General features: G+C 44.1%; 1 protein-coding gene across 1 annotated transcript; it reads right to left on the reverse strand.

The window, feature by feature from the left end:
- Nucleotides 1-6,065: 6,065 nt before the first annotated feature.
- On the reverse strand, nt 6,066-23,396 carry cep170bb (centrosomal protein 170Bb). Its single transcript, XM_073493132.1, has 20 exons — nt 23,292-23,396; nt 22,600-22,689; nt 22,223-22,301; nt 22,087-22,145; nt 20,982-21,093; nt 19,850-19,951; nt 18,793-19,302; nt 16,439-17,523; nt 15,519-15,695; nt 15,225-15,342; nt 12,995-14,716; nt 11,801-12,044; nt 11,525-11,678; nt 11,073-11,114; nt 10,559-10,576; nt 9,540-9,704; nt 7,618-7,706; nt 7,227-7,320; nt 7,086-7,137; nt 6,066-6,262 (listed from the first exon to the last, which is right to left on the reverse strand). The coding sequence occupies exons 1-20, from the start codon at nt 23,394-23,396 to the stop codon at nt 6,066-6,068; spliced, it is 5,214 nt and encodes a 1,737-aa protein (XP_073349233.1).
- Between the last annotated feature and the right edge of the window lie 2,000 nt (nt 23,397-25,396).

Raw genomic sequence — 25,396 nt, forward strand, 5'->3', positions numbered from 1 at the left:
CTGTCCTCAGGAGACACAGCTGTTATTGAAGACAGACGTCTCACTGGTCTCATGATTGGCCTGTCGGCAGGTCACCTGTCGGCAGGTGTGAGTGCAGGTGTGACTGGATGAGTCTGTTCATGTCAGTCTGACGTCAGCCAGTTAAAAAGAAGCAGGAGGATATTTTTCTTTAATTCATGTTCAGGTTTTATATTTTGTGCTTTTGATGGTGGAAATAACTTTTCCTCCAAAATCAACAAAATATCAAAGATGTACAGATGTGGATTCATCCGCCACTGAAAATAGTCCCCAACAAAGTGTCTGTTTCTTCCTGTTTGACTGATAAAATCTCAGTTTAATGAAGTTTTATTAAAAAATGAAACTTTATCAGTTCGCTGTTTTCAGGAGGAAGCAATGAGCCACCGACAGGAAGTCAGACGTGTTGAGAGACGGACCAACATGTTCAATGATCTAAAACACCAGAGTGACACTTTGTTGTCTTTAGATGAAGTTTAGTATTTATTATAATTTGAATAATGAGGTTGTGACTCGTGACACCAGGTCCATCAGATTTATAAACATAAAGAACATTTAATTAAAATGTGTTTATTTTACATTAATCAAAGTTATGAATGTTTTGAATATTTCTTTACGATTTGCATCAAGCTATTTAGTTTTAAGAATGTTTACAGTGGTCGATTGTGAGCTTTTATTCTGAAAAGAGTGTTGACAGCTGTTTCCTGTTGAATAAAGTCTGAACTCTGACTCCTGATCATGTTCTTGTCTTAAAGTGTTTTTATTTAGAACTAAAAACAAAACATTTTTAATTGTGACGTCTTCGGGAGGTTCTGAGGAGGTTCTGAGGAGGTTCTGAGAAGGTTCTGAGGAGCCTGAACAAAGACGACGACTGTCGGCTGTCGTCGTCGTCTTTGTTCACTTTGATCACAGCGTTTCATTATTGAGTCCTGGAAAGACAAAACGTGGAGGACAGGACGTTTGTTTCTCTTCAGTTGAAACTGTGTAAAACCACTTTGAATTAAAAGTCGTTGAACGTCAGAGTGCATGAAATCAGTTTATTACAAATGACATGGTGATACAAAGAAATCCAGCTGATGAACACATGAGAGTCCAGACGAGCGTCAGTCGTCTGAACGTAATAAATAAAGTTGGACTTCGTTAGAAACGTGCGGTCGCCTGCTGACCGTCACGTGATCGATGCATAAAAAAGGTTTGAACAGGAAACAGTTTGAACATGAACGCTGCCCTCTGCTCGGTCACATGCACTAAACAAAGAGCCCGATGACCAATCACCTGGAGCAGCAGCAGTTACATCATCACAGCAACGGCCAATCAGGTTTGAGTTGTGGGCAGGTGATGAATCGATACATTCTCATTGGCTGCAGCACGAAAACACCATAACTTTCAAAATAAAACTCCACCTGCGTCCACCAGGTGTCTGTCAAATGAAAAAGTGCACATTTGGTGAACTAGCCTCAAACCTGCCTCAAGCTACAGGAAACATGCACCTTTCAAAATAAAAGTCGGAATATCCTGTTTGTCCAGCCAGACACTTTACAGCAACGCGATAGAGAAACGCTCTGATTGGCTGTCGTCTCCAGAGTCGCAGCTTTCAGCTCTGAGTATCCAGGTTAGCCCAGCTTAGCATAAAGATTGGAAGCAGGGGGAGACTGTTAGCCTAGCTTCCTCAAATAGAAAAATACACCTTCAGAAAGCTCAATGTCAGTCTGACTCACATGTTGTGTGGTTGTAGCAGTTAGCATTGGAGCTAGCCCGTTTGTTGACCAACAGACTGAATGCATCATCTCTAGGCCTGTCACGATAACAAATTTTGCTGGACGATAAATTGTCCTAGAAATTATTGCGATAAACAATAATATTGTCGCTTTGAGACCATTTTTCAACTAATATAATGATAATGGCATAATAATGCAAGTACACCCTTTCAAAGATCAATAAACCTTTATTTCTAAAGAATATTTAACATTGGAATGTGAAGAAGACATTTTAAATATCCAAAATAAATAAAGATGGAGGCTGTGGCCAAAGCAATTAAGCCATGGCCAGCTATGGTTCCTTATGCAGCAACAATGTTAGCACCATTGTCTGTAGTGATGCGGAGGCGTGACGGTACACGTGATGATGATGACGTATGTGTTTTTTTCAAGGTGTTTCCCCGGTGTCCTCCTGTTAATCTAAACATGTACCAGCTGTCTGTTTATAATCATATGGATGCTGTTATAATGTGTTGTGATTGAGATCCTGACACACCAAACATCCTGGAAAGTGACAAAGTTACGTTTTTCTATAATTTACATAATTACATAATCGCCATCAGTAAACTGGACGCTGTCTGACTATTTCACTCTCGGGGTTCACTAAGTTCACTGAGTCTTGTCGGGAGGGCTGACCGTCACCATGACAACAGTAACTGACCGTCGCGCGACAGACACTTGGTGAGTTAAAGTTTTTTGCCGGGGACAGACGCTGTTTTTCGGGCAGAAATGTGACGAAGAGTCGGTCAGACCGACAGGCTGACAGACGCTTCTCCACGAATAACTGCGGTATTTTTTTCCTCACATAAGTTGCCAAAGACACGACCAGTTACTACGTTCCTGTTGTTTGGTCCTGTAACGTTGCTTTGTGGGACATTTATTTTTATTTATCAGACACCAACACCATCAGACCTACACGCCCTCGCTCCGCGCCGCCGGCTCGGTTCGCCTCTGATACTACCTCCGGAGGCGCAGCGAAATTTCACCCCTCACCGCATCTGAAACGTTCACACAAAGGCGGATGCGGAGAATTGGCGCAGTATCCTCGCATGCAAACGGCTGCGTGAATGGGGCTAGTGACTGACAAGAGGGTTCTAGTGAGAGACACGAGGAAAACAAACAAGCATGCAAATGGAAATTATCGAGGCCGGCAAAATTATCGAGCTCAATTTAATTTATCGTATGATTAATTGATTTATTGATTATCGTGACAGGCCTAATCATCTCTAAAGTTTAACTTTCTGAACAATATTTAGATTTGAAATGTGATAATTTCTTCAGTCACAGTTCACCTGGTTTTCAACACAAATCTTGACATTAATAATTCAGATTATTGATAACAGCTGCAGATTATCAGTTATGACACTTGACAAAGGTCCGGTATCCACCTGTCGACCAATAATTCAGCTGCTAAGCTAACGTTAGCTTCACAGGCTGATAAGCTAGCCTAAAGCCTGATGGGACGAGCTAAGGTCATGTTCATTTCCCCCAGCTGGTTAACAAAATACTGAGCTACCTGCTAGCTTAACTTCTGAAACTGACGTAGATCATCTATCCAGAAAGACCCACCACTCTGCTACAGAACCAGGTTTTACCCTCAACATCTTTTGACACGAGTGAAAAGTCCAAACATCTTCATCAGAGAGAAAATTAACGTTAATTACCAATTAACTCACTCAATGAACAGACACAGAGCTCCTGGAAGGTGTTCTCCTCTCTGTTGTGATGGAGCTAAGCTAACAGTTCCCCCCTGCTGCCAGTCTTTGTGCTAAGCTAGGCTAACATCCTGTCTCTGTTCACACATCGAAGACACTGAATCTGAAACATGAGACGCTGAATACGACAGCTGACGGTCCGACTTACATCTGTACACACCTGTTCTCCACAGCGACGCCCCGGCTGCTCCAACACATGAAGAAGAAAAACAACAAGTTAAGCGACGACAGCAACATACACACACACACACACACACACACACACACACAGGTACTTCCTCTCCAGCCTCTAACACTGTAAATACTTCTCTCGGCTGTGATGGAGGCGATGAGACGTTCATAGACGGACGATTTTACAGGAAATCTGAAGGTCAAAAACAAAAGTTTATTAATGACTAAATCATCTGAACTCAGCATCCATTTGCAAGCTTCTTTCAGAGCTTTCAACCACATCTCACTGTCTTCCTCAGCAGGAGACGGTTCACCGTCTCTTCAGGTGTGAATGAGCTGTGAGGCGGCTGAAGCTCCGTACAAAGACTGTTTTCATTTTAGATACAGTCTGTTCCACAGCTGTCGGCTCTGACAGGAAACACTTGTTCAGCCTGTGATATGAGTCAGGTTTTAGGAGGAACATGTGAAATCTTAATTTTTTACAGGAAATTCAGAGGCTCATTAAAGAGTTAACAGCTTCTCTGCTGCCTCAGAACAAGGTGAGTGGAGACGATCAGACGACCTGTAGATCATCACTGCCACAAAAACAACGACGACCTGACACCTCATAGTTTCAGGACGTTCATGAGAAAAGAAATCTTCATCTGGTTGATCTGAGATGCTGAGTCATAAATACAAGAGGATGTCTCCACTTTTCTTTAGAGAACGAAGAAATCGATTCTCAGGACATTAACTGACGTCGAGCTTCGTTTCTGCCTCTAGAACTGAAACAAATCCAAAGCTTCCGACATCCTGGTTCATCGGTCAGAGATTGTGTCAGACTGTCGGGTGTGTTGGGTTCATTCATTGTGAATCAGAGCGGCGACGTGTTCAAGGACCAGCAGGACGTCTCATGTTCCATCAGACATTTAAACTCTCTGACATTCAGCACTCAGAACATTCAACTTGTTCACAGTAATCGCACAATCACAGCGAGGTGGCAACAGAACATTCAGTAAAATATAACATTACATCTGTTTTACTTTGACAGGTTCAGACGGCTTTTTCCTGTCTGTAAGGCCGGAGCATCGCAGCAGCTCAGGATGTTCTGACGGGACGACTTCCTCTTCATAAATACAGACAGAAACACAATCTATCATCTGTTCAAACGCAACAACAGATTATCAAAGCACAAAGTTGATCGATAAACATCATCTACTGCGGCGCGAGCAGCTGCTTCGACTACATTTTGTTCAGCTTGTGCGATGTAGAAGCAGCTCTACATGTTTATATTGTTTCACTCAGAATGCATTTGTTCTTACCGACTGAATCACTGGGTACAAAGGACACGTTTGTTCGGACAGTTCGAGTGTATCCACACCGCCGGCAGACAAACGACTTCATGGTTCAGATCAAATCAACGGCTGAATGTTTCTGCAGCTGCAGCTCGTCTCAGTCTTTTTCAGGTGTAAAAGTAATAAAATACTTCAGTCTCCTTCCTTTTACAGGAGATTCACCACAAAGTTCCTGGTGGCAGGAGATCCAAACCACAGCTGAGTCCCGACTCCTCACTAGCAGTGTGAAGCCTGAAGAACTCGTCTGAACTGCAGATGTTGAAGGAAAACTGAGGAGCTTTTCAGAGCAAATCAAATCAACACTGAGGTGAAGTTACTGACTGATGGAGGATTTAACATCGGACTGAACACATACTGTGTCCACCGTCCACAGAACAAGGACTGGCTCCAGGAGGAGGTCCTGGGGGTCTTGGTCGGGGCAAGATTACTGCAACCCAAAGACTCAAATTCATGATGGCTTTTAAACTACTCTCAGTCTGGCCCTCGGCTCAAGGCCTGGAAACACCTTGGGACCTCCTGGAGGAGCTGGTGAGCTTTCTGCTCAGTCCGCAGCCAGTGTGACTCGCTAGCTATCAAAGTAATGGTTAGCTCACTAGCTACAGTCGGCTAAAACAGGGAAACACTGCTGTCAGCAGTCACACACATGTGACTGCTGAGCAATGAATTGTGGGACAGTGAGGACCAAAGTGTGTCCTGTGAATGAAGACAAATCTAGACTTTGTCTCTGGGACTCTTTAGATTCACATCGACTCCGCTGAACCACTGAGAGAGACGACCACTGAAACAATGTTTCTGCAGATCAACAACCAGCTCAGCTGTGTCAGACGACTGCTGACCAGTTAGAGGCAGAAGTTCTGCTGATAAACCTGGTTCTGTTCAATCTACTGACACAGTAAAGTTGACCTCAGTGTGGAGCTACGTCTCCTGACACAGCTGCTCAGCTAATTTAAAACATTTCTGCAGAAGAAGAAGCTGGTCTGGGTGCTACAACCCGTAATCATCAGGCTCTCTGATCATTGGCTGCAGGTGATGTGGATACACAGATACTATCCAGAGGTGCTACGGTGGCCTGTTCAGGCCATGTAGTGGGCCCCGTCGGGTCCACGAGGTGGTCTTTTGGTGCTTTCATTGGCGTTGGAGGTTGGGGGGGCACCACGGGGTTTGGCGGCAGGTTTCTTCTCCCTCGAGGACGGTCGAGTCTGACTGACAGACGACGTCCCGACGGCTGCAGTCTGGAGGCTCCCACCGGGCTCCACGATGGTGTTTATAACTACGGCAACAAGAAGAGGACATTAATGACCCCAATAGGCCGAACTACATCCAGTCTTAGATTTGATCATCATTTACAGATCAGTGCTGACAACAGTCACATCAACAGGAAAATAAGGTTAAAACATCTTGTTTAAGAGAAGTCCAGGACATGTTTAGCCTAACGTAGCACAGAGAGAGGGGAAACTATTAGCATCTCTGTTTTATTTGGTCACTTGATTGATGGCGTAAAGTTGTGACTGAATTGTGTGCGTCCATGTTTTTCTGTCTCCATCAGATAAATGACAAGAGGCACTGTGAGGCAGGAGACATCACCACAGCTAAAGACACCATGTTGGAAATGTCCGGTCACGTCTGTTAGCATAAACACCATTGATGACTACTGATAACGTATGAGGTGTTGAAGGGTTGTCCCATTTCATAGGAGGAGATTTCAACCACTTACTAACCTTTTAACTCTGTTCTGAGGGGTAAAAACTGGGCAACATGCAAACGTAAACTTTTATGCAGATGATACAATTACCTCCTGTTCTGAACCTTCTCAGTCATTTACAGCCTGCCTTCAGTGTTACTGTTGATTCAATGATTTCAAAATCATTTAAATGCTGAAAAAATAAAATAAAAATCTGATCTTCCACCATCAGCAGAGATGAAGTCGGCCTCTGTGTACAAATATCTTTGGTCTGTAATCAATAACTGTCTTTTACATCCCATAATACACAGAAAAAAGCTGAACTTCATGTGTTATTTTCTATGTGCTCTCACTGTTTTAACCAGGAACAGCTGTTCAGTAAAAACAGTCTGATTAAATAAAGTTTAAATACCTTCAAGCTGCCTCTGAACTCTTCTCAGCTCTTTCAAAATGGAGGTAATTTCCTGTAACATGAAACAGAAAACAAGAGAAAGTTCCAGCTGTGTTCTCATCAGATCCGGAGGGTTATTTAGAATCATTTCACAGTTTGAACCTTGTTGGAGGTTTTCAGGATGGGGACTTCGTTCTCAGCGTTGATCTTGGCCTCGATCTCCTCCCAGACCTCGGCCTTGTTCTGGAACAGAACCCTGAGAACCAACAAGCTGCAGAGTTAGAACCAACACAAATAAAACCACAGCCTGCGACTTCACCTGCCCAGAAAACTGAGCTGATGCAAAAAGAACTACCAAAGCTTCAATGGACCCTGCCACAGACCTGAACCCCACAAGAACTGGACTTTACTATGAAATCTGAGCACTTTATCTTTTATGATGACAAATGTTCCACACTGCACGTCCAGACTGACGTATTCTGATCAGCTGTCAGCTCGTAAGGTTCAGTCAGCGTAAACACGTCACAGTAAAAGTCATCGAGAGCTTCCTCACTTCATTTTCTCGGCCAGCTGCTCCGTGTTCTCCCGGATGGCCTGAGACAGCTGGGACACTGGATTCAGCATCAGATTGTCCAGAATCACCTGAAAGAGACAGAAGAAGAAAGTCAGAGTAGAAAATCTGGAACGTGACTTCAGCACTGACATGATCAGCAGGTAACATCCTGATTTCCCAGCACACCAAAACTAACTGCAGCTGCTGCAGTGTTGAGTTGAGGATATGTTCACACTGCAGCCTCACGTCTGATGTTAATGTGGGTTTCTCGTTCTCGTTGGGGCAATGCTAACTCTCAGACAGCTCATAGAGGCAACATCTGATCCCTCAAAGAACTTTCCTGTAGCGCCACCCTGAGGACAAACTTTATATTTTGAGCCCCACTAGTGTCTGAAATAAGGTGTGTTGTTACCACAGGCTGAACATATTCACACGTTTTGTTCTCCAACATAAAATCCTTCATTAAATGTCCACAGTTTAATTATAAAGCTCTTCATGTGTGTACAACCACATGTGGTTAGCGGTTGCTAACAAGTGTCTGAATGAGACTACAGAGGTTGTCGGGGACATTAAACGTCCTCACAGCGAACACGGAGACTCATCTGCTCACTAGTCCGTCTTTACAGGCCACTTTAGTTACACACTGTTCTGACTCTGACTTTACAACTCGTACATTGATCAGTTTATAGAAAACCTGGATAGTAATTGTGCAGTAAGACGCTCAGTGGTGGAGACGTTTAAGTCATGTGACCGTGATGTCGTCTGTTTGTAGCCTAGCATTAGCTTTTTACTGCTGCACATTTAATTTACACTTCAAACATCAGAGTGGAGTTCATCTGTGGAGATTATCTGGTGAACAGAACCTGGACGGATCAGAAGCAGATTATTTTCTGTAATAATCCAGAATCCAGTTCAATAATCCCACAGAGGAACCAGAGAGATGCTAACTTCAGTTAGCTACAGAAACACGGCATCACTACAGCTCTCTGTGTCATTACAAAACAGGAAGTGTTGTAAACTTGCTGACGTGTTGAATCCTCGCGGGGCTAAATGAAGTGACAGTAAAGCTCCTCCTCCAGTGTGAGATTGTGATTTTATAACTGTTATCAACAACATAACAGATACAATCAAATCATATTCATGTTTTGGGGCAGTTAGCTCTAAAAATTAAAAAAACAACCTTTTGCTAGTGTTATCTCCGTTTCCATGGAAACACACAGGGTTTGAATAATCAGTCACGACTTCTAGTCTCAGCTGACGTCACTGTTCCTACAGATCAGCCGAGTTAATATCACTCATGTAAACACTCATAACTGTTGATAACTGTTGTTTCTCGAACGGCCCGTGAATCTTTTAAGTTAGTTGCGTCTTGTCATAAATGTGATGAGCTCGTCGTGCTGTCGAGATTTCATTAGATTGCTTCATCAGAACTACTTGTCGTATAATTCATGACACCATGTTAGGAAGCTAACTGGACAAACTGTTCACAAGACGGATTTTTGTACTTCTGACCCAAAACGAGAGTCAGTTTAATAAACACCGATCAGCTGATTTCAAGACTAAATATCAAAGTAATAAAATCAAAGTTTTCCAAACAACAAAGTCAAATTCTTCTTTTTTCAGACTAAGACAGAAGTTTAAATTTGGGTTTGGTGAATGTTTTTTTTATATTTGAAGAATGAATTGAACTATAATATGAATATAATCAATAAACTGTCTGATAATCAATACACTGGCTGATAATCAATAAACTGTCTGATAATCAATACACTGGCTGATAATCAATACACTGGCTGATAATCATTACGTGCAGTCGTCCAGATGTGACTTTAGAGACGACCTGGTGTCACAGTAAGAAGACGGACTTGTGGGACACACTGAGCTGCAGTGTGAACGTAGCCTCAGAGGGATTAGACAGTGACCTCTTCGCGGTTCCACGGACGGCGTTGCTTTGAACCGGGCTCCGGCTCATTCATGTTTGCGTCCAGGTCCGAGACGGCTGCAGAACCTGGAGGAACCTTCTGGTAGTTTAAACTGGCCTCAGGGATATGTTGGACCAGCTGGAAAGAGAGTAGAGGATCCAACCACTGAGAACGTGTCATCAAATCAGCGAGCAGCGGGCCGCTGACGGCGCCGCTCCGTCAACGCATGCACCAAGTCAACATGCAGCTGCAATGGTGGAGGGCAACAGGGTATGCAGTGAATTTTAGTACTGCTGGGATACAGCGTGTTAACGACAACAGGGAGAGTGCACAAGGATCCGACTGGTTACCAGCTACAGCTCCATGAACGGTCCAAAACCAGTACAACCAGTTCATTCATGGTGCGGCGAGATGGAAGATTATCATCGGCAAAACTACGGAGTGAGCACAAAACATGAGCAGGAAGAAGAATGAAGATAAAGCCGGGACTGATTCTACAGAATCATTTTAGTTCAACACAAATCTGATCAAATACAGGATGTTGGACCGTCCACACATAGATACTGCTTTCTGATTGGCTGACAGGTAGAACCACCTGGTCTTATTATTGGCTGGTATTGTTAATCAGGGTTCAGCAAAACAGAGTCTGGTTGGCTGAGAGTCAGTACAGCTGTTCAGTCGGGAGAGGTGGGTCAACAGGATGAAGGTGGTTCTGGAGAGAGAAAGTCGCCACATACAGAACCTCAAAACAAACTTTATCCAGAATTTTCTTCTGCACCTGTTAGTTGGGTTTGATACAGAAGAGTCACGGTTCTGATCCGAAATCAAAAATAAGTCGAAATGATTTTTCAGTTTTCATCATCAAAATCAAAAGCCGGATCAGCTGTTCTACTGTTTGTTTACTCTTCACCCCCGACAAAGACGAGAACCAACAGGCAGCTCACCTGAACCTCTGTCAGAGATGTTAAAATCAACAGAGGATTCACTCTGGACAGATTAGGGAAACTGAACTTTGTAACCTGTTGAGTGTCTGACGGCTGAATATTATTTGAACTTGCTGTTGGTGTGAAATATCTTTTTAAAGACGAGTTTGTTGAGACGTCAAACCAACGATTTGTTGATCTTCACTGTGAAACAGAATCCTGATCTTTAAAGTGAGAACTGCTCCCCTAAACAACACGTGACCTGTTTTACTGTAGTCAGTTTGTGCAGCAGGTTGGACTCAGGTGAGCTAGAACTCAGGCAGGTAGAGGTGGTTTAGCTGCAGCAGGGCAAGAACAGCAGACTGAACACCTGTCTGTGACCCTGCAGACTGAACACCTGTCTGCATTTTTTTTGTGACAACTCGTAGTTTTGTCGTTAATAACCTTTGATATCGGACCACTCGATCAGACAGATCTCCAAAATAAAAATGTGCTTCAGAACAATCCAACACTGGTGAGAGGGAAGTGTTAGGATCAGTGATGGAGGGGCAGGAAGGTGGAGGAGGGGAACCAATCACAGGGCAGGAGGAATGATGAGTCGGAGAGACACCTGAGATGGTCGAACTCCACGTAAGTATGGATAAGATGGCGCCTGTGCAGCAGAACAGAGAGATGAGTCATGAGAGTCAGCATGATGAAGCGCCTGTCAATCAACATGAAACCTGGAACCCAACAGAACGGGTTCTGGTTCTGGTCCTGGAACACATTGATGTTTCAAACTGAGCGTCATGATGGAGACAGACTTCATCAGAGGACCTGGTTTATAACTGGGAACACACGGACAGATGTTGACTGAGACAGATGTTGACTGAGACAGATGTCTGATGTGAGTCAGCTCAGACTGACATGCTGTGAAACATGGAGGGATTCAAACCCTCAACCCTCACCAGCACCTGTCTCTGTGTCACAGTTCAGACTGTCTGTTATCACCAGTGTTAGAAATCTGTGTGTTCCCAATTTTAACAGCTGTGGTGTGTATGTGTGTGTGTGTGTGGTGCCCACCTCCTCCCTGGCAGAGATGGTGGAGGCCGGCGTGTTGGGCAGCGTGGGTGAGGTGGTGGTGCCCACGCCGGAGCTTGGGGAATCTCCGTCCCCGGCGACATCGTGGATCTCCTTCGCCAGGATGGCGAGATCTTTGGCGAGGTCCTGGCTGAGCCTGCAGGGGAAACAAACAGCAGGTCGACATGAAGGTTTGACACTGTGAGAAACAAAGAGCGACCAACGGAACGCACAGATCTGATCTGAAAATAAAGTTTGGAGATTTCATTGGTCTTTTACTTGGCGATCTCGGCGCTGTGTGTGGACCAGTTCTGGTAGGGGTCCACCTCATTCTGGTCCTCATCCTCCTCCGTCTCCAGGGAAACAGACTTGGATCTGGCAGCAGCTGTCCGGTGGCCACGTGGCGTCTGGGCGGAGGTGGAGGGATGGGAGGAGCGTTTGGTTTTGAGAGTCCCGGTGGTCATCTCGTAATCTTCCTCCGAGGATGAAGAGAAGTCGGAGCCCTTCTGTCTGCGACGCAAAGCTGCAAATATTTTAATTTAGATTCAGTGACAGAAAAATAAAAACTGCTCTGGTACCAACAATCAAACATCCGGGTCCAAAACAAGTCCCAGAGAGCGCTGCTACAAGAAACATCCAATCAGAGAGCTTCAGACTTCAGGCATCCCCATAGAAACGGTCGCTGAGGCTCGTGATTGGCCAGAGCAGCATCAGAATCGACACTGTCATGATAATAATGCTCTGGCATGTGTCAGGATGTGGATGTGTTTCCATGGTAACAGCAGCAGACTCACCAGGGACAGAAACCTGATGTGATCCACAGTGAACAGACTGAACACTGAAACAGAACCTGCTCTTAGTGTTTCTCATGTTATCAGCACTAGTATGAAACGGTTTCATACCCAACAGAACCTCCTGGTGACACCACTGCAGCTGACATCAAGCTAAATATGGTAATCTTCTTCTTACCTTTTTATTATATTGTTTATTTTTTTACTATTATTATTGTTTATTGTTATATTGAACTGTCCTTTGGCTGCTGTGATGCACAAATTTACCTGTTTGCGGGACAAATAAAGGAATTTCTGATTTCTAAATTTCTGATTTGTTATTTGGCAACTCTGAAAGCGACATGACAAAATGAAAGACCAACAACAGGCCAGTCCAAGTTCAGGGGTCTTTGCGTTTCTTTTGATTTTGGGTTTGAATTAAAACTGATGCAGATCATCATGGAGAGGAGCGAGACCACATGAATCAACAGATAAAGCAAATCACTAGTGACTCATCGCGCCTGAAAACCAGACTCAATTCTTCACCCCTGATTATCAAAGTTACAGATAAGACAGATGTTGAGGAGGTGAAGGGTCGAATATGATACCGAGATGAGACACGATCCTGTACCTAGACACTGAGGAAAGATCCTGTATGAGGATTCATGTCTACATTTTAAACACAAATTTATCCAGGACTCACCTGTGCTCGGGTACTTGGCTCCACTGGACCGGGTGCGGGTCAGTGGTTGCTTACCCATGGCTCCACCCCCTTTGCTCGCTGCCTGGCGGGCGTCGCCCACAGATGTCTTCCTGGTGGTGGCAGACTCAGAGTTCCTGTTTGAGATACCTGAGCGGCCCGTGGAGGACGTCTCGTTGTCGCTGGGAGCTGTGAAGGAGCCGGTTCTCTTCCTCGGCATCGCTAAGATGTCCAGCCTGGACAGCTTCTTCCCCTCGGCGGACACTTTGGTCGGAGCAGTGATGTGGTCTGAATTCTGGGAGCCCCGATCAGTCTCAGCACCTTCATTATCTGAGGCCTCGCCCAGACGTGCTCGACGGAGCATGGATGCCCGAGTTGGTCGTGGTGCTGACAGGCTGTTGGACCTTGTCAGAACCTGCTGCGTTGACGTCTTGGGTGTCTTTCCGTTGTCTTCTTTCTGAAGAGGGGCAATGAGTTTCTTGCTACGGCTGGATGGACGGGAGATTTCATGGTCAGATGATGTTGTTTCGGTCCAGTGAGGACCAGAACCCTGTTGACCCTCTGACAGATCGAGAGATCCACGGTTGCCTGCACTGCGGCGCATCTGGAAGCGCTTTGCTGCCTCTGCCTTGCTTGACGAATCTGATGTCACCTGGTTTCTGCGCTTCTCAGAAAGCCGCTCACGGGCGGTGAGTTGCCGTCCCTTCTCTTGGATGGATGGGCTGGAGGAGGACTTCTCCTTCTGTAGGCTGCTGATGGCGGGACGTTTTTTAGAAGCAGAGCTGACTGGAATATTTTTGCTGCTCACCTGGCTCACGGTGCTTGCTGTGTCCACGTCCGACTCACCGGAGAAGGAGTCGTCCATGTGGGTGGAGGAGCCTCCTTTCTTTGAACTACGACCGGAGCCAGACGAGGGGAACTTGGTGTCCAGAGAGGACAGAGCTCCCTCTGCCTCCTGGAGGAAGGACTGCGTGTCCTGGAGGTTCTCCCTCCTCTGCTCCAGGTCTCTGATAGATGGGTGGCTGGAGATGTGGGGAAGCTTCTTCATCTGGACAGTGTCGCTGGGCCGGTCTTTGGTGAAGCTCTCCTGCCGGATGATGGAAGACATGCAGCTGTCTTTAGTGGGGACAGAATCTTTGTCCTGTGTTTGGAGGTTTGGAGCAGAGCTGTTGGGTTTAACACCTGTTCTCCGGGGCTCATGTCCACTCAGGTGTCGGATCAGGACTGTGGTCGGGGGAGTTTTAGCTGGGGGGTCTACTGTCCTTTCAGACTGTAACGGGCTGCGGACTGGGTCTGGTTTGCTTGGACTGTCTTCAGAACCAATGTAGAAGGAGGTGGATTTAGTGGAGGGAGACACTTTCTCTGGACCCTTGAACTGAGGACCAGCAACCCCTGGAGACACAGATCCAGTCCTGGCCTGATTCTTCTTTGTTTTCTCCAAAACAGGTCCATCATCTGAGCGGCTGGCGTCACTGAGACTGTCTGGATCCACATCATCCTGAACAGACAGGCACTGGCTGGAGTCCTGTGGGCGGGGATGAGCGGAAACTCTGTCCAGAGGCTCCTGGTAAGGTTCATGGCGTATCAGGATGCTCGGGGGAAGACTATCCAGCTTTTCTGGAGGCACCTGGGGTAGCAGCCGTCTTGTCCTGGAGCTGTGGCTGGACTCCGACTCAGAGTTATCATAGCTGTAGTTTCCCATCGACCGACTCATTAAGTGCAAATCTACGAAAACAATTAAAGCAATCTCAAGTTTTCATACAAATGTCTGTTACTTCACTTGTATTTTATCTTCTAAAACAGATGTTTTAAGGTTCAGTCCTCAACAATGTGCAGCAAATTTTACTCATCATTTTCCATGTTTTGAATCTTTCCAAACATTTTTCAGTCGATATCAGAATCTGATGAGGAGACACCTTTTCTGAAATATCTTTTATAGAGGACATTAGTCTCCTGATATGACCTGGATGTTTCATCTCTTTCAGGAAACATGTTAATGTAGAACAACTGAAATCAGAATGTGCTGGATTTAACCGGTACGTATTAGGTGGTCTGATCCCGCTGAAGGGAAAATGTTTTAATCTCAGTTGTAAATGCAGAAGCCTGTGATCAGAGGTTAGAGTCCATATTACATTTTCGGATATAGATTGTGAGTTTGATACCCAGCATGTTTAATTAAAAGCTGACTGCCAACAAGAAAATAACAGAATACACAGACAGATTTTAATGTTACCTTCCAGACATTCCCCTTGAGGTGGAGTGGAACCGGGTTCAGCATAGCTGTCTGCCAGACTGGCCCAACGTGAAACCCATTTGGGTCCTTCCAGACCTGCTGCATGAACAGGTGGAACCTGGAAAACAAAAACAACAAAATGGACAACATTAGAACAACAACAGAAGAGTGGGACCATATGTAAGATGTAACAGGAGAAACTCAGGGAACAACGATATCAGTCTGCATGCACTGGGATCAGAACATGCTACAGGTGTTTTCACCTGTTCTGGTTAAGTTCTCGGGTGGTTTTACCTGTATGGGGCCTGTTGGGGGGCCGCTGATAGCAGCTGGGATAAAGCCATGCAACGGGTCCACTGTGCTACCATCGCTAGGCAGGTTAGCTTGCTCATCCTTGCCATCATTTATCACAGGTCTATACACTCCTGTGTTCACACCACTGTACTCTGGAGAGTCGAGGACTCCGAACACCTGTCGGAGCACAGGGCATGCATGAGGAGGGGGGCAGGATCAGGGCAACAAGAAGGAGCAAGAAGGACAAGAGGTTTCATGCATCCCTGAAGGGATTAAACACACTAACTCTATCTCAATTCGGGGCCGCATCCTGTGAAGGCTGAGGAATGAGGCCTTCCTTTCCTGTGCTGCAAAGGAACCAACCTACCATATCCCAAGATTCATTGCGTGCCGGTGGCGGTTGGATTAGTTTTTCCAAAAGACAAATATGATGGACATACAGAGCGAAAACAGCAGCTGAATACAATTTTAAATGTGAGTAAAAAGTTTGAAATCACTTGAATACCTAACAATACAATTAATATCAAAAACATGGGATCCCAATACTGTCAAGGTTGCTAGGTGACAGGAGCAATGCTTCGTGACACAAGGGTAAGGTCCCTGTACATCAGACTGTCTCATTTAACAACACTCGGTTCAGCCTTCATGACATCCTTCGAAGGACGCGGCCCCCTAATTGAGACACAACTACTGTGTATCTAAAAACATCTCACATGAAAATAGTTCCAGTTCTGTCGAATATTCAAACTGAAAAACACGTAAATTTTTCAGTGAGTCTTACAAAAGTAAAGATTCTCTCTGCCCACCATTGATCTGAACTCTAAAGGAATTTCTTTATATGAGGAATGCTGCGCCACAGAACAATCTGTGCTGGCTCACAACCAAATACCACTCAGGGTCAAACTTTACTGTGAGTTCACCTGGTCGATCATGTTGCGAGCCTCCTCCACCTCTTTGTCCTGGGACTCCGTCTCGATGGTGTAGGTCCCGGCATCACTCAGGCTGTCGTCCTCCTCATTCTTCATCATCCTTTGGGAACATTTGGGGTCTGCTGCACGGACGCCGAGGGGCTTCATGGGGGACATGGCAGGCCCAGAGGAGTGGACTGGAGAGGCGGTCTGGCCTACTGCACTGGTGGGGATTGAGGACTTTGAGATTGCTGGAGGCTGTAAGGGGGAGGAGGGGTAGGAGACTGAGGAAGGTGCAGGAGGTTCTTGGGGGGAGGGGATTTGTGCATGAGGAGGCGACACCATCACCGGCGGTGCAGACATCGGGGGAGGGGACGTCTTGTCCCTCATTGGGGGGGGATCCTGTTGACCAGAATCCTTTAGGAACTCAGCAGCGAACTCCTGGGCGAGCTTTGACTTCTTCCCGACGCTGCCGAAGGGTCTGATGATGATACCCGAGGAGGAGCGGGAGGAGGAGGCAGAGGAGGCTGCCTCCCCCTCTGTCTTCTCCCTCTTCAGAGAGCTCGACCTCTGGGGGCCGCCGTGGCCCTGACCCTTTAGAGGAACTGTCACCTGCTGGGTCGGCGGGATGTGGCCGTGCACGGACGCAGGCCTCTCGCCGCCTTTCCGCCGCTCCAGCTTGGCCCTCAGGGTGGAGTATGAGTCAGTGTGGGCGGGGTTGTGCGTGAAGGACTGCGAGCGCTTTTTGCGCGGGTTGTCATCAAAGAACTCGATGATGAAGGCCTGCTGGGTGAGGTGCTCAGGGGGGCCCTGCTTGGGTGTTTCTGTGGTGGGGGACTGAGTCTGAGGAGGACTCTGGGACAGGGGCCGCTCTGGGGCCACAGGTGAGGGTGGAGCTGGTCTGGGTGGAGAGTGCTGCAGAGGCTGGTGGAGAGTCTGCATCGGAGCAGGCTGATAGTGGACAGACTGAGCTGAAACCTCTGACTGCTCTGACTGGATGGAGTGGTGAGACTGGACAGAGTGGTGAGATTTACTCCTCCGTCCTTTGAGAACTGGATCCTCTGAGTCACTCTGGGTTCCATCCTCATGATGGTGACCTGACAACAACAACAAACCTCAATTAATCAATACGTTTGATTGTTCATCAGATGAGTCCCTGAGAAGTAAAGTGTTGTTAATTAACAGTCAGAATTCAGCTCTCACAAGCAGTCAACATAATAATTTATGAGTTTAACAGAATGAACATCAAACAGATGGACATGTTAGGACCAGACTATCAAGAGGGGTTTAGTCGTCCTAACCCTAACCCGGCTGTGCTCAGGTTCTGGGAGGGACAGCTGTCACTAACAAACAAGATCAAAGCTGAAACTGACTGAACATTCAATGCATCACCAATAATACACGAGCGCTGCACGCCAACGGTGGTGCAACCTTAACAAAACTATGGATAACACCAGCATCATACGTAGAAAATTATAAGCAGGATCTGATGTCACCTTGTTGGTGTTGTTCCTGGAATGTTATTGGACCATCATTACAACCTGACAGTATTTGTGATGTCATAGCTTCTCAGGGAAAAGACCTGAAATATACGCACACCGGAGAAGTTTGCACATTTAACACTAGTTAAGATTTTAACCCAAACTTTTTTTTCTAAACCCAACCAAGTATTTTTGAACAAAACAGTTTGTTTTCTCAGTGAAAAATGAACCCCAGTCTCCTGGATGAGGTTCCTGAACTAAACCCATTCAGTCACGACAGCTTGCTCCAGATGTGTCCTGGAGCAACATTAAATATGATGTTGTAGGAACAAAACCAACAAGGTGCTATCAGATAAACCAGCAGTGTAAAGTCCTGCTAGCACCCCGAGAGGCTGCACTGTTCATTACAAGTCTCACCAGTGGTGGAGCTAAACATGTACAGTTTGTCCTGAGGGTGGCGCTAAAGGAAGGGTCATGGAAATCTGACCAGAAGGTTTAGATATTTCTGAGGAGAGGTGGATTGTAGGTAACCAAAACAAATCATGCATGAGCACAGTAACTGACATTGACATCTGGACAGGAGGGATTAAAATGTCACTAATAACCAAAGAATCGGACCGACACCATCATTACTGACACTTTTCAGCAGCAGCGTGTAGAGAACAGACTGAAACAGGCTGAAGCAGACTACAGTGAGATTAATATGAACTGTGGATTATCTCTCAACAGTAAGTTTCAAGTCTCTACAGAACTAAATTTTCATGAAAAAGTGAAACCAGCAGCTGCCTGAAAGGAAGGAAATCAATCTGATTACAGTAAACTGGATTTATGTTGAGTTACATTCAGACATGAAACCAGTGGTCTGGTCCTCTGATGGCCTCTGACCTTTGAGGGTCTTGATGTTCATGGCGAGGTCGCTCTTTGTGCTGTAAACATCTTCACATGTCGGACGTCTTCGCATCATGCTGACATCACTGTGCACCAGCCAATCAGCCACCTTGCTCTCTGCTGACATCACCTCAGCGGGTGCGGCTGTGATGGTGGCCTTGGTAGGCGGAGCCTGCTGCTTCCTCTGGCGGGTGGAGAACTTGGTGACGTGGTCTTTGATCTTGATCTTTCCAGGCATGCAGTCGTCGAACTCGATGGTGAAGGAGGCGTGGCTCTGAACAACCGGCGGGGTCGGGGTGGGAGGGGAGGGTGGGGCCGGGGGCGTGTCTGTGTCCTTGGTGGGGATCTCATGAAGCTCCGCCTCCAAGGTTTTGGGGTGCTGGAAGTCCTTGGTGGGGATCTCAAAGTAGCTCGGTTCACGGTGGTACGAAGGGAAGACGAGCTTCTGCTGCGAGTCCGACAGAGATCCAGAGAAGTCTGGATCTACAGACGAAGAATCTCTCTGGACTTCTGATGAAAAAGAAACACGTTATTAAAAACAATATATAAATATAAAATAATTATTATAACACAACTTCAGGTACTACTACTGCTTTTGTGTACTCAATAATGCTCAAAAACTACATTTAAAAGTCTTTCATGCATCAGTTTCAGAAAAAAAATAGAATTTTTATATTTTAATCCAAAATTGTTTGACATGTATTTTTAACAACGTAATTAAAACCTGTTCATTAAAAGATTAGATGACTTTAAAAATAAAACAAGATGTTTGTGTTTTACAATCTGCCTTCAATGTTTTTGTCTTGTTTTCCTTTTTATATTTCCATTTAAAGCCTCAATGGTATCTTCTATTCTTTATTATTTAATGCCACTATTTTGATTAATGAATGATAAATGAAAAAGCAAACATGATAAACAAGGTAAAATGTTTGCATCATTTAATAATAATGGCTATGAACTTCATTTTCACATTAAATAAAACAGACATGCAGCTGAACTTTTAATATCACAGATCAACTTGTGTCTATATTAAATTATAAAATATATGTTTTACCTGCGTGAGCTTCATCACTGCTGTGAACTTTACTCCCATAATCCTCCTCTCCCCACCAGGAGGGCTGACCGTACAGAGGAGTGGGCCGACACACCGGAGCCTCTGAAACACATTTTCATTCTTTATTTTGATCCACACGTTTGTTCCAGCTCAATCACAGTCGATCAGAGGACAGTCATCAGGAGTCTGTAATGGAGGAAGCTATAAACGTTCATTAGCTGTGTGTCGTCTTCCAGTAGGTGACAACCAGGTGGAAAGTAATGAAGCACATTTACTCAAGTACTGTACTTAAGGAGTATGTTGAGGTACTTTACTTGAGTATTTTCATTTTATTGTACTTTTTACTACAACACAACTGGGGGGGTATTGTACTTTATATTTCACTACTCTAACTTGAGGGGAGGTAACTGATTACTTTACACATTAGGGTAACAGCAGAGCCTCGTCATGTTTCAGATGTTTCTGTTGTCTGTAAATTAGACCCTTCAGGGGACGCCGACCTCGAGGCAGTGCACCACTGGACTGAACTGAATCAAACTGAATCAGACGTCCAGCTCCTCCTGAAGATCTGCTCACTGTGATTTAGTTCAACATGTCGACTGAAACTGAAGCAGCAGATTATAAAACTGTGACATCGTCAAAAACTGAAACGCTCAGAATCAGCAGCTTGTCTCAACATATAAACCATCATGACATCACACTGTTAATATGTGATGTCACAATAAAAGAAATGACCATGTTTCTTTCCAGATACATACTCTGTACTGCATTCAGTGTAGAGTGGGTCGTTTGCAGTATTATCTGTAGTATTATTTGTAGTATTATTTGCAGTATTATCTATAGTATTATCTGTAGTATTATTTGCAGTATTATCTGTAGTATTATTTGCAGTATTATCTGTAGTATTATTCGCATTATTATCTGTAGTATTCTTTGCGGTATTATCTGTAGTATTATTCGCATTATTATCTGTAGTATTCTTTGCGGTATTATCTGTAGTATTATTCGCATTATTATCTGTAGTATTCTTTGCGGTATTATCTGTAGTATTATCTGTGGTATTATTTGCAGCATTATCTGTAGTATTATTTGCAGTATTATCTGTAGTATTAGTGCAGTATTACTGACGTACCTTGTGTCTTGGTACTCGATGATTTTTCGGCTCTCGTTCGATCTTCCAGCTCCGTCTTCTTCCCCTCTGAAGCTTTCAGACTCATCTGCAGCTGACTGCTGTACTTCTCATGCTGGGACAACAGGAGGCGCCGGTCACACACTGTTCACACACTGTTCATACACACACTGTTCACACACACACACTGTTCATACACACACTGTTCACACACTGTTCACACACACACACTGTTCACACACTGTTCATACACTGTTCACACACTGTTCACACACACACTGTTCACACACTGTTCACACACACACTGTTCACACACTGTTCACACACTGTTCACACACACACTGTTCACACACTGTTCACACACTGTTCACACACTGTTCATACACACACTGTTCACACACTGTTCACACACTGTTCACACACACACTGTTCACACACTGTTCACACACCATTCATACACTGTTCACACACTGTTCACACACACACACACACACTGTTCACACACTGTTCACACATACACTGTTCACACACTGTTCACACACCATTCATACACCATTCATACACTGTTCACACACACACTGTTCATACACACACTGTTCACACACTGTTCACACACACACACTGTTCACACACACACTGTTCACACACACACTGTTCACACACACACTGTTCATACACACACTGTTCACACACTGTTCATACACACACTGTTCACACACTGTTCACACACACACTGTTCACACACACACTGTTCACACACTGTTCATACACACAGTTCACACACTGTTCATACACACACTGTTCACACACTGTTCATACACACCCCATTTATACACTGTTCACACACTGTTCATACACTGTTCTCACACTATTCATACACACACTGTTCACACACACACAGTTCATACACTGTTCACACACTGTTCATACACACACTGTTCACACACTGTTCATACACACACCGTTCATACACTGTTCACACACCATTCATACACCATTCATACACTGTTCACACACTGTTCACACACTGTTCATACACACACTGTTCACACACCGTTTATACACACACTGTTCACACAAACTGTTCACACACCGTTCACACACTGACCTTCAGAGCCTCCTCTGGGACTTTGTGTTGACTTTTCTCCAGAACGTAGACGTGAGAATGTGGAGAGATGGTTAAGATCAAAAACAGAAACAAACACACACACACACACACACTGATGATGTCATCTGAAGGATATCATATCCAAAGCGGATGATGTCGGACAGTTTAAGGGTGATGTAGGTCTGATCAGGAATCCTCAGGTCGTTCACAAACGTCTGCAGACAGAAAATCGTCACTCACATATTCATTATTTATTTATAAATATATGAACATGATACTTATCTCTACTTTTATCTTTCTAGTTTAATAATTACAAACTTTTGATCAGTATTTTCTTTTCTGGGCTTGAATAAAAAAACTGATGAAACTCCATCAAATGTATCATAAATATACTGAACATCTTCAATTTATGTTTAATTAAATTAGATTCTGATTTTAAAAACCAAAGTTAAGTTTGACTCTTGATGCTGATTGGTTAATGCATGTGATGTAATGCTGTGTGTTGTGTCTCACCCCGTTGAGGCTGCCCAGGTCTTTGACCAGGTGTTCATCGGTGGTCGGGTTGTAGTTGATGACAGCATGTTGTTTGTCCACACTGCGGGACTGTCAACACAAACAACAAACAATATTTATGTCCCGACCAGCAGACGGGAGAACCACAGATCATGAACCGACGGCCTGTTTGTGCTCTTTAAACCTTTAATGTCAAACTGAAACAACACTGGATAGTTGATTCAGTTTGTATCTGTGACGCCTCCGTCAGATAATTCATCACTTCAGAGCTGTGAGGTTCCGTTGTTACGCCGATGACGCTCAGCTTTATGTCTCTGTGTTTTCTATATCTCATATATATATATATATATACGTATATATATATATATGTGTGTGTGTGTGTGTGTGTGTGTGTACATTTATATATATATATATATATATATATATATGTATATATATATATAGATATATATATATATATATATATATATATATACATATATATATATATATATATATATATATATATATACATATATATATATATATGTGTATATATATATATATATACACATGTACGTATATAAGTACAGACATTTTAGATAATTCGGACTCCGCTCTGTCTTAATCTGTTTCACAGCTCTGCAGGCTGATGAACATAAATCAGACTCAGATCAATAAATCAATCGATCAGGTGATCAGTTTGATCTCACCTGCAGCATGAGCTCACAGTCCTCTCGGCCCACAAAGATCATCTCTTTGGGGAGACGGTGTCGAGTCCCCGAGCTGCTCACCAGGAACCATGATGTCACACTCATCTTCACAGGCCTGCTGGGAAACCCCAGAGCATCCTGGGAAATGTAGGACAGACAGAGAAAGAGGTCAGACGTGGGTCAAGACACCGAGGCTTCATTAGCTCATCAAATGATTGGTGAGAAACTTAATTTGATGAAAAGTAAACAATAAAAGAAAATAATTAAAACAGTAGTAGCAAATCAGTTTAGCACATTCCTCCACCAACTCCCAAAAGACTCCCCTCTATGAAAGTGGATTTAAATCCACTAGATCTGGACCTTTTGATTCGGATCCACATCAAATTGTTTTCACTCACAGATACCAGATACCGAAACATGCCTGATTTCTTTCTTTCAAAAATATCCATTATTCTCTGAGAAATTGACAAAAAGATTAAAAAATGTCTGATTTTGCAATGGATCCATCCCTTTAACTGGATAGTTTGTGTAATTCTGTTAACCGACCAATTAACAAATCAACCAAACCACCAACAAACCAACCGAACAACCAACCGCACAACCAACCAACCGAACAACCAACCGCACAACCAACCAACAAACCAACCAATCAACCAACCGCACAACCAACCAACAAACCAACCAAACCACCAACAAACCAACCAACCGAACAACCAACCAACAAACCAACCGAACAACCGACCAACAAACCAACCAACCGAACAACCAACCATCTCCTCAGATCTCTTCTCTCCTGCAGACTGTGATCACAGCAGACGAGCTGCATGGAGACATCTGATGTTTAAATCATCTCCAGCTGCTTCAGCTGTTCAGCAGAACGCTGCAACTCTGTTTTACTGTGAAGCTCCAGAAATGTTCTGTGGACTACGAGACTTCACCTGACTTTATATCATCAGGAGGAGATGATGGCTGAGCCTGACTTTATATCATCAGGAGGAGATGATGGCTGAGCCTGACTTTATATCATCAGGAGGAGATGATGGCTGAGCCTGACTTTATATCATCAGGAGGAGATGATGGCTGAGCCTGACTTTATATCATCAGGAGGAGATGATGGCTGAGCCTGACTTTATATCATCAGGAGGAGATGATGGCTGAGCCTGACTTTATATCATCAGGAGGAGATGATGGCTGAGCCTGACTTTATATCATCAGGAGGAGATGATGGCTGAGCCTGACTTTATATCATCAGGAGATGATGGCTGAGCCTGACTTTATATCATCAGGAGGAGATGATGGCTGAGCCTGACTTTTAAGTGTAATTGTTTGTAAAGACTCTACACTCAAGTTCAGAGTTTCATTTATTTGACAAGAGAGAGAAAAAACACAGAAAGCAAAGTTAAACATGGGAGCATTACTTTTCTAATTACAGATATACAGAAATATATCTGTATATCTATTTATATATATCTGTATATATATATACATATACATATACATATACATATACATACATATATATATATATATACATATATACTGTATATATATGTAGACACAGTACATATATTCAGATGTATGATTTTAAATCTCCTCTTCTTCACTTCATTAACGTTCAGACTGGACGACAAAATCAATGTCACATTATGTTTGACCAAATACATTGATGTGGATATCGTAACAACATCAGGGGTGACTGGTGGAACTGATTGGTATATTTCTGATCAATAATCATCAATAATGTGGATATAATGACAAGTATTAGAACAAGAAGTTCAGAATGACATCATTTCACTGTAATGAGCCTTCAACACCTGGAGGAGATGACACTGATGACATCTGACACCATATATGGTCATATCAATATATTGATCAGCACTCATAAAGATGAGTGTAAAACTACACACACACACACACACACACACTGTAGATTAATCTATAACACATGATCAATAACATACAGTGTATATAATATGTATGAATATAACATAATGTTTCACTGGTCACGTGACCTGTGTGATGCTGCGTCTCTTTCACCTGACAGCTCAACCTGTTCACCTCTGTGACGTCATCCCCACCACCATCATCACCTTCATCTTCTTCAT

The sequence above is a fragment of the Pagrus major genome, chromosome 22 (assembly GCF_040436345.1).
Source record: "Pagrus major chromosome 22, Pma_NU_1.0".
NCBI lineage: Eukaryota > Metazoa > Chordata > Actinopteri > Spariformes > Sparidae > Pagrus > Pagrus major.

Bases quoted from the DNA above. Each gene is read 5' to 3' on its own strand.
- cep170bb (XM_073493132.1), bottom strand. From the start codon at position 23,396: ATGAGTGTGACATCATGGTTCCTGGTGAGCAGCTCGGGGACTCGACAC. The intron at 14,717-15,224 runs GTAACATTAAAA...TTGTTTTCGTAG, and splicing joins TCAAGGGGAATGTCTGGAAG to ATTTGCACTTAATGAGTCGG. The intron at 11,115-11,524 runs GTGGGCACCACA...TCTGCTGCACAG, and splicing joins CCATCTCTGCCAGGGAGGAG to GCGCCATCTTATCCATACTT.